The sequence below is a fragment of the Hyperolius riggenbachi genome, chromosome 4 (assembly GCF_040937935.1).
Source record: "Hyperolius riggenbachi isolate aHypRig1 chromosome 4, aHypRig1.pri, whole genome shotgun sequence".
Lineage (NCBI taxonomy): Eukaryota > Metazoa > Chordata > Amphibia > Anura > Hyperoliidae > Hyperolius > Hyperolius riggenbachi.
This window is the reverse complement of record NC_090649.1, coordinates 245,897,294-245,906,967: the sequence shown is the minus strand read 5'-3', so window position 1 is coordinate 245,906,967 and position 9,674 is coordinate 245,897,294. Positions and strand designations below refer to the sequence as shown.

Below are 9,674 nucleotides of genomic sequence, written 5' to 3'. Positions count from 1 at the left end.
CGATCACTTCTTTCACTCCCCGCAGGTCTGCCTACCGCCGCCAGCAAAAGGCTATATAGTTAGTACATTCGTGTATGTACTGATAAGACTCTGCATACTAGAGACCAGCAAGCAGAGTACTCAGCCCCCAGGGATTCGCACGTCACATTCCTGGCTGTGTGAACTTCGCTCATTCAGGGAGATCCTGGCCCCGCCCTCCCTGCTTTTGGATTCGTTCAGCTTAGACGTCACGCAAAAAAAAAAATTACGTGCGTCATCGAAATGTGATTGGCCGGGGGCTGATGTCAATCAAGGCTGTGTCGAATGTCCCAGATTTTCTTCGCACTGGGTCTGGGGTACTTGCAGGATAGTTCTGAGGGGGTTCTACTGTGCAGTGTTTGTCCTGCCAGGTGTGAGCAACGTGACTGGTCTTGTGACTTCTATTTCCAGCTCTGCTACTGTGACTCCAGCAGCTAGGGCCAGTCCTGTCAGCCTCTCTGTTACAGCACCTACTGTGTACAGGGGCCAGTCCTGGCAGCCTGCCTGCCACAGCACCTATACAGGGACCCAGTGGCGTAGCTAAGGAGCTGTGGGCCCCGATGCAAGTGTTACATTGGGGCCCCCCAAGCACTCTATACATAACAATTGATACGGCGCACCAAAACCTGCCAATGGCAACTACAGTGTCAGAGGTACAAGAAGGGGATGGGGAACAGCTTGTTTATGATGATCACTATTTAAAGTATCTATAGAAGTGATTTTTATGAGGGCAGGACCAATAGAGAGCTAATACTGCAGTTGAGGGAGGGCCCTTCGGGGCCCCTCTGGCCCAAGGGCCCTGATGCGGTCGCTACCTCTGCAACCCTTATTGCTACGCCCCTGCAGGGACCAGTCCACATGGCTCTCACAGGTGCTGCTGGCCGGGTTATGGTGGGCTGCCTATTTCTAGCATTGCTCCTGTGTCCCCACAGCTCCCCAGGGGCCTAGTCTAGTCACTGAATGAATTAGTGTTCCACCTAAGTGCTTCTGGGCTATATAACATATACTGTATTTCTAGCAGCACTCCTGTGTCCCCAGCAGCTCCACAGGGGCCGAGGCTAGTCACTGCTGCTGGGTCATATCTGTCCCTCAAGCAGCTCCACAGGGGCCCAGGCTAGTCACTTCTGCTGGGTCATATATGTCCCTGTAGCAGCACTTCTCTGTCCCCAACAGATCCACTGGGGCCCCAGGCCAGTCACTGCTGCTGGGTCATATCTATCCCTCTAGCAGCACTTCTCTGTCCCCAGCAGCTCCACAGGGGCCGAGGCTAGTCACTGCTGCTGGGTCATATATGTCCCTGTAGCAGCACTTCTCTGTCCCCAGCAGATCCACAGGGCCCCCAGCCCAGTCACTGCTGCTGGGTCATAGCTGTCCCTCTAGCAGCTCCACAGGGGCCCCAGGCTAGTCACTGCTGCTGGGTCATAGCTGTCCCTCTAGCAGCTCCACAGGGGCCCCAGGCTAGTCACTTCTGCTGGGTCATATCTGTCCCTCTAGCCGCAGCGGCACTTCTCTGTCCCCAGCAGCTCCACAGGGGCCCAGTGCTGCCAGCTGCTGTTGGAGGCTCCCTGTTCACTTTTCGTGTAGCAGCCATCAGGAGCCGAGCAATTACTCTGCTGGAGACACATCTGAATTACGTCTAGAAAAAAAGACTTTCCCCATTAAAAGATTATCCGTCCTCCATGACGCAGGCGTCCCAGCGACGCAGGCATCCTCCCAGCCTGCATGAAGCCTATGCTCGCAGACTGACCGCCCCCGGGGCACTCGCCGGTCATATATCTCCCCCCCCCTCCCTTCCTATATAGAGAGCGCACTGTGGGGAGACGCTGCTCCGGTGACAGCAGCACAAGCGGAGAGATGTGCCCGGGCACATAGCTATGCTAATAGAGGGGCGTGTCTGGGAGGACCAGAGACAATTCCCCATATATACAGTAGTGAGGAGAGACGCGAGCACATAGTGAGAGCAGCTCGGGAGACGGCAGCAGCTGTGTGTAGAGCCCTCAGCCCCGACATTAGTAGCATACGGGGTAATGGTAATCGCTGTGCTGCGGACTCAGCGCTGCCTGCCTTCGGGGACAGAGCTGGAAAGTGCCGGCTGAGCGCTGCTGCGTGCGCACTTCTTTTCCTCCTCGGATTAGCGGTGCTGTGAGCGCCTGTGGGATTGGCTGGTACACACGGAGCAGCTAGCCGGGAGAGCGGAGTGTGCTGCCCCCTCCCTGAGTAACTTGGCGGCCTCTCACCATGGCAGACGAGGAGAATGCCAGCGGGATATGCCTGGGCTGCGACAACACTCACTGCAATGTACTCCACTGGGAGCAAGTCCAGCGCCTGGATGCCATCCTGAGCGAGACCATCCCCATCCACGGCCGAGGCAACTTCCCCACTCTGCAGATGAAGCCCCGGCAGATCGTGAAGGTGGTGCGCTGCCGACTGGAGGAGAAGAACATTGGGGTCCGGGACGTGAGGCTGAACGGCTCGGCTGCCAGCCATATACTGCATGAGGACAGTGGACTGGGCTATAAGGATCTGGACCTCATCTTCTGCGCAGACCTGAAGGGAGAGGCCGAATTCCAGACTGTCAAAGACGTGGTCTTGGATTGTCTTTTGGATTTCTTACCTGAAGGAGTTAACAAGGAAAAGATAAGCCCTCTCACCTTAAAGGTAAATACAAGACCTGAACCATCCCTGAGAACAAACACTGTTGCCAATAGGCAGTGATTAGTGGCCCAATCTGACAGTCACAAGTAGATGTTAGCATTACACAGAGCTAAAACTTTACTCTGCCATTCAGGTCTTCCTTATTAACCACGCAGCTTATTTTACATAGTGCAGTACTTTACAAGAGGTTGGATGGAGCAGCAGGGCTTAGCTTAATGATGATTGACATGACACACACCAGCATCCATTAGAAACCTGTTTCTTATTTTCGTCACAGGTTGTCTGTGAAATAATTGGCAGCTATCCTTTGACGCAGAGCCGGGACAAGGTCCTCCAGCACCCAAGGCTGAGACAACAAAGTGCGCCCCCCCCCATCCCTCCCACCTCAGCTGCCACACTGATTGCTATTAGACAGAGGAGCACCAGAGCCCCCAACACCTTAATATCTAGTTATCTGGCTTGCAGTCACTGCCATGTATCCCCTTTTCTTATTTATTTCTGCTTTAAACACAATTAGGAATGACAGCTGAATGAATTGTGCACCCCCTCCTACACTGCGCCCTGAGCCTGGAGCCTCTCCAGCCTATGCCTCGGCCCGGCCCTGCTTTGACGCTCCTTTGCAGTGTCTGCTCATAACCACCTCACTCTCTGATTCTCTTACTAGCAGCTGGGTTTAGTAAACAAGGGGGTGGGCCACATATTGTTGTTTGGTGACTGACTGGCTTGTGTTTTTCTTTCCCATTCCAGGAAGCTTATGTTCAGAAAATGGTAAAAGTCTGCAATGATTCAGATCGATGGAGTTTAATCTCCTTATCAAATAATCATGGCAAAAATGTGGAACTTAAATTTGTGGATTCCTTAAGGAGGCAATTTGAATTCAGTGTAGATTCATTTCAGATTAAACTGGATTCCCTTTTGCTGTTCTATGAGTGTTCAGAGAACCCTATGACTGAAACTTTCCACCCTACAATCATTGGGGAGAGCGTCTATGGAGATTTCCAAGAAGCCTTTGATCATCTTTGTCACAAGATCATTGCCACCAGGAACCCAGAGGAAATCCGTGGAGGTGGCCTACTTAAGTACTGCAACCTTTTGGTAAGAGGTTTCAGGGCAGCCTCTGAAACAGAAATGAAGTCCCTACAGAGGTACATGTGTTCTAGGTTTTTCATTGACTTTTCAGACATTGGAGAACAGCAAAGGAAGCTGGAGTCCTACTTGCAGAACCACTTTGTAGGTTTAGAAGACCGCAAGTACGACTATCTTATGACTTTACATAGTGTGGTCAATGAAAGCACAGTATGTCTCATGGGACATGAAAGAAGGCAGACTTTGAGCCTTATCACCATGCTAGCCATCCGAGTACTTGCTGAACAAAACATTATTCCAAATGTGGCTAACGTAACGTGCTACTATCAGCCAGCCCCCTATGTAGCAGATGCCAACTTTAGCAATTATTATATTGCTCAGGTTCAACCTGTCTTCACATGCCAGCAGCATACATACTCCACTTGGCTACCCTGTAATTAAGACTGACTGAAAGATTTCTCTGATGGAAGCATATAAAGACGGGATTGCCCAGTGATTAAATGGGGTGCAAGTTTGAGATATGATGATCTGCTCTAGGTTTCAGTCTTAATGAAGTTTGTGGTTCTTGTTGAATTCATGAGAGCATGATCCAAAATGATAAGCTCCTAATTTAATTGGGTGCAGCACCAGAGCACAAAGCAGCCTGTCCATTAAAGCTAAGATAGCTTCCTTCTGTATGCAGTGAAGGAATGCTTCAAGTAAGTACAGGTCGGCAGTTCCTGCACACTTAACACTTGCATAGGAAGAGGTTGACTAGCAAAAAAATGAATTTTGTATAAGGGAGCATAGACTCTACACATTTCCTTCTGATTTTCTATTATCTGTAGCACAGTGTGAAGGAAAATGCATTGGATATATTCAAATGACCATTTGGTTTTACAGCAAGTATGATCTTGAGTCATTTAGAATTTATATCCGGCTTGCTTGCATAGAATGCTTTACCAGACATGACTTACACCTAGTGAACCGCTGAAGGGTGGTACAGTTGTGAAAACTGTAAATCATTGGAAAGATGCTAGATAATCTTTCCAGATGTTTGCATGAATCACATTTTACAAATGTGACAGTACTTAAGAGAGGTAGTAACATGTAATGCTTGAGGACCAAAGAAACATACCCAAAATGAAAGAGTGGAGGTTAAGAGCCTTTTTGCGTACTTGTTTATTTACTGTTTCAAAGTGCCTGTTGCCTTCAGAAAATTTAAAAAAAAACATCTTTTTGACTGAACTGCACATTTCCTTTTTTCAGGGATACTTGATGAAAACAGAAAAAAATGATAATAACCTACATTCTAAACCTGTGATCATCAGTGCAGTAAATGCCATTTGTTTTTCTTGGCACACAGTTGTACGGAGTTTATAATTTGTGTAGTGTTTGCATATTCAGTGAGTGTGTGTGTGTGTGTGTTCTGCATGCACAGAGATTTACTGAAATATGGTTTAGATAAAAGTAGCACTTAGAAAATGGTGAGATAAAGAACTGTGTGTTCGTCAGTTTGACACAGGATTCATAATGTCAGAGTTTTGCAAGGAGTTTTCAGCCAATTCCTGGACATTCAGTGAAATTGACACTTCTGAGTGATATGAATAAACTTCCCCTATTAAGAAAATAAAAGAACAAAGATCAATCAATAGAAAATTCAAAAACATGTAGCAGCTAGTTTAAAGCTAGGTAAATGTTTATATAAAGCACATTCATGCAGTCTCAACAGATGGACAAGCAACTCAACTCGCTTCCTTTCAGCCAAACCAAATTTAAGTGGAACTCCAAAGGTTTGCTGTTAATGCATAGGACCACTAAAGCTATTTAATGTGAAATGAGGCTGAATTGCACAGTTGCTTTAGTTCAGTATTTTAGTCTTGTACTTTTACCAAAAGTATAGATGCTAATGTTAGGCTTACATCTTCATAGCTGCAACCTTTAATAATGCAGTGGAGATATCCCATATGATTTTTGCATCCTGTTTTGTGCAGTCTAAAACAAAAACATGTCCACTACCCATATTCTCATATATTTTCTTTGTTTTAAGTATATCTTGCATTGCAGCAGTTGATAACCCAGCAAGAGCCAAAAGGGTAGTGCACTAAGGGAATCAGTCCATATTTAACAATTATTACAGTGCTAAATTGGTTACTTGTGATGCTTATCCAATTTGACATAAACCTTGCCAAAACCATAGTACTGTATCAGTGATATGCTTTTTTTATACTTTACTATCATCTTTACACCAGTATTTTTTTGGGGCGGTGTTTTGGTTATTCTACATTGTTAGCCTAATTCTTCCCAATCTCCTCATCATTTATACTCTTTCTCACCCTAACCTGCCCCCTCCCTCCACTCTATATTATCATCATCCTGATTCCTGACCACAACTCTTAACTTCTTCTGGTCACCAACCCCTCCCCCCCAACCACCACCACCTTTCTTCTGCATACCTCCTTCCATGTGTCTATCCCTAAGACCACACACACAACACACACACACCCCAAACCTTAACTGCTTGCAGACCTTAACAACTAAAAGTACCCTTCCCTAACCCTACTACTCTATATCCCTAACTGGTAACCCTGACTAGTACCCACCTTCCCACATCTTCATTGGTTGGTCTTTGGGGAAAGAAACTCTGCCCAAATGTCACCACCTATCGCCCTAACAAGGTACTACGTTTCAACAATCCTTGGCTGAAACCTTGCACAAAATCCCTGCAGTTTTGGGCGATAAGCTGGTGCGGCCTAATTTCAGCAGTGACGGGTGGTTATATCCAGTGCCAAAATTACCTGCTTCAATACTACTGTCCGCTCTCTGTCACAATATTTATAGTTAATGACAAGTTATGTACTGTAGTCATTCCAGTATGATGATCTAACACCTCTTTGTTTGATTCTTTTAATTTATCTGGAAAACCTTGCCCTGTGATTGCTCTTGCACAGTCGGCTACAGCCATGTGATGTGTACTGACTTGGCTGAAAGATACAATATCTGGATTAATTTATTGTTTTACAGCCCCTGGTTCTAAATCATTGGTTAAAATGAGAACTATGCAGACACATTTCTGCTAGGTTATTTTACTATAGAAAAAAAAACCCCTTACTGTAAATCACTGTGGAAATCCAGCATAGTGCATTGGTGAATACTTAGTTATTAGATCTAATTACGGTGTTCAGAATTGTCTTTTCAGATGTCCACAAGTGAGGTGATCTGATGGTTTTTTTTTACACCTCCTGTGACAGTTGATGAATTATCGTATAAGTATAAAAAAAGAGTGTAAAATAAGCTTGGTCTTGATAGTGGCAGAAAATCAGTAATACTGTAGTGCCAACAAGCTTGTTGATTTTATTAATAAGGGTAGCGATAATGTAATGGCAAATTAAAATGTGCTGGTTGCTTTGAATACTATTCATATAAATATATAGGGCAGATATGTTAAGTCCTAGCAGAAAACCTAGAATGGAACTGTTGACAGGTCTGGCAGTCTAGTGGTTAAGCCTGACTCTGGCCCCCAAGGCTTCTTTGAGGCTATACGCTACCATTGAAATCCTGTCATTGTTCAGTAGCTTTTGGAAATTGCTAGATTGAGTGTCTGTAGTCTTAAAAGACCATTTTAGCAGGAATCTGATTTGTTTACTGTAGCACCATTCCTGTGAATTTAGCAGGATCTGCTAAAGCTATTGCACTGCCACTGTCTGTTTACACGGAAATTTCTGGCCTTTTCTGTGACTGCTTCTGTCTGTTTTATGTTTGGTCAATGGAGAGCCTTCCTTGATTAATAGTGGAGAGAGAAAGAGGAAAAAAAAAACTTGATTCCCATGCCTCATTCCCTCAGACAGTAAATCAGAATTGAGATGTGCTTGTCTAAATTAGAACAGTATCCATAGATATGTTCACATGGCTTAGGAGCTGAATTGAAGGGGATGGCTGGGGGAAATAGGATCAGCTGGTGATGGGGTAGGGCTATTCTTACCACAACTATTTGCATTGCACAAATAACTCATCTTGGGTAAAGGTGTTGAAAAGTACAGTTCTAGTACCTGCACCTTCTTTTGATGATCTCAGCGTAATTTCAGGGAAAAAAAACACTCAGATTAAGCTGATTATTTTATCCTTAAGGCACATCTCCTTGACATTTCTCTATTTTTCTCACACAAGTTTTAATTAACATATTTTTTTTCGTGCTGTTTTCAGTTGATCAGAACTGGATTTATTTTTGACAAGTACAACACAAAAGTAAAAAGAAAAAAAAGTATGCTTTATTTTAGCCTGAATATGATCTCAGTTCTTATTTGACTCCTGATGGTTCCCCAAACCATCATTTTATGCAGTATTGTGTACAGCCATTTCTTGCAGCAATCAATGGGAACGACTTGTCTCTTATTTAACTAGCTGGGACTGAGATTTTGCAAGAGAGACAAGGCCCCCTTTGAATCCATGACTCCTTAAACACCAGCCATTGGACAGTTTGCATGGCGGATGGATTTATTGCTAATCTATGTCGAGATAAACCTAATACAAATGTGATGAAACATCAAATCTCTTTCAAGCCAAACCATTGTATGTTGTTGCACAAAAATGCACGGGTGTTGTGTCTAGGGAATGGGGGGAGGGGGGCCGTGTCAGATTTGTACTTTCTTAATATTATTTTGCTTTACACACTGATGCTTTTACATTACATACCTATATTTTATTCAGAGTTTTAAATGATTATTGTAAATGCTTTGTACATGACTTGTATTATATTGTTGGTTGATGACTTTGCCAATTAAAAAAAAATATTGAGATAAAATTGAAATGAAAAAAAAAAAAGTTATTTTGTTTGAATATTTCATTGTAGGTTTCATGTCTTTGATAAACCTAAGGGGGGGGGGGAGCTGAAAATCTATTTTGCTGATGTGTTCCAGTATAATAGTGGATATATTTTCAGCTGGGGGGTACAGGGTTGTAACTTGAGGTTGTACACCAGATAGGAGGGCTGGAAATAGAAGCAGCTTGGCTAGACTGTTGCTTTGAGAAGGCTGTGCATACTTTGCTCTCCTTGCTTCCTGTCATCTGAACACTGCCGCCTCCTCACAGTTACCCGCTCTTTGCTTTTCTTCTTTGGAATACATTAAGCAGAAAGTTAAGGACAAGTAGGGGACCAAATAAAAACACGCAGGCTGTTGGCAAATGTACTATAGGGAACAGGATTGTGAATTTTGTTTACAGCATCCAATATTTGGATTTGTTTTGTAAATAAAACAAAGTTATTTTTTTCTATTGATTTCGGTGTATTGTGTTTTCAGTGAAATGATATGAGTGAGTGTTAACTATCGGTGATGCAAATCATGCTGTAATTCTGAGAATAGTCTAGTGCACTGGTGTCCTAGTGGGAGCTAAAAAAAATTCTCTAATCCTTTCAGCCAAATGTGTGCAGTCAGCTAGGAAAAAGCCTAGCTGAAACATGCCAAAAATGCTTGGCTCTGTACCCACTTAGCAACATAGATTTCCTAAAAACAACATTTCTATTTTCTCTCTTAAAGGCAGCCTTCTCATATCTGGCTCTATATACTGTGAAATATTATAGGATAAGCGTACTTACGGTTCACTTACCTAAATGATCCTCTCAGCCCCTCTAATAATGTTCCATCAAATGGCCCTCAATACATTTCCCCACTTGGCTAAACCTTAAGGTGTCGGGGGCCTGCCATTTGCAGAAACTACTGGGTAGTTTAGTTACCTGCCAAACCATTGCTCCTTCCAGGCCTAAAGGCTTCTTTGCTGCAAACATTAGACAGCTTCGCTATTGAAGTGAATGGATAGGCCATCCACCATCTACAGTGCCATCTAGTGAGTAGAAGGAACAGTGACACACTATATAATAAATATAAAATGCCAGCTACTGCAGACTCTAGGACTCGGTCAGCGACATTTTCATGGGACTT

The 9,674-nt window shown here is 44.1% G+C and overlaps 1 protein-coding gene across 1 annotated transcript; it reads left to right on the top strand.

Moving 5' to 3' along the window:
• The first annotated feature begins 1,712 nt into the window (after positions 1-1,712).
• TENT5A (terminal nucleotidyltransferase 5A) lies at positions 1,713-9,013 on the top strand. Its single transcript, XM_068281537.1, has 2 exons — positions 1,713-2,676; positions 3,421-9,013. Exons 1-2 carry the CDS (start codon positions 2,257-2,259, stop codon positions 4,198-4,200), a joined length of 1,200 nt encoding a protein of 399 aa, XP_068137638.1. The 5' UTR covers positions 1,713-2,256; the 3' UTR covers positions 4,201-9,013.
• The last annotated feature ends 661 nt before the right edge of the window (positions 9,014-9,674 follow it).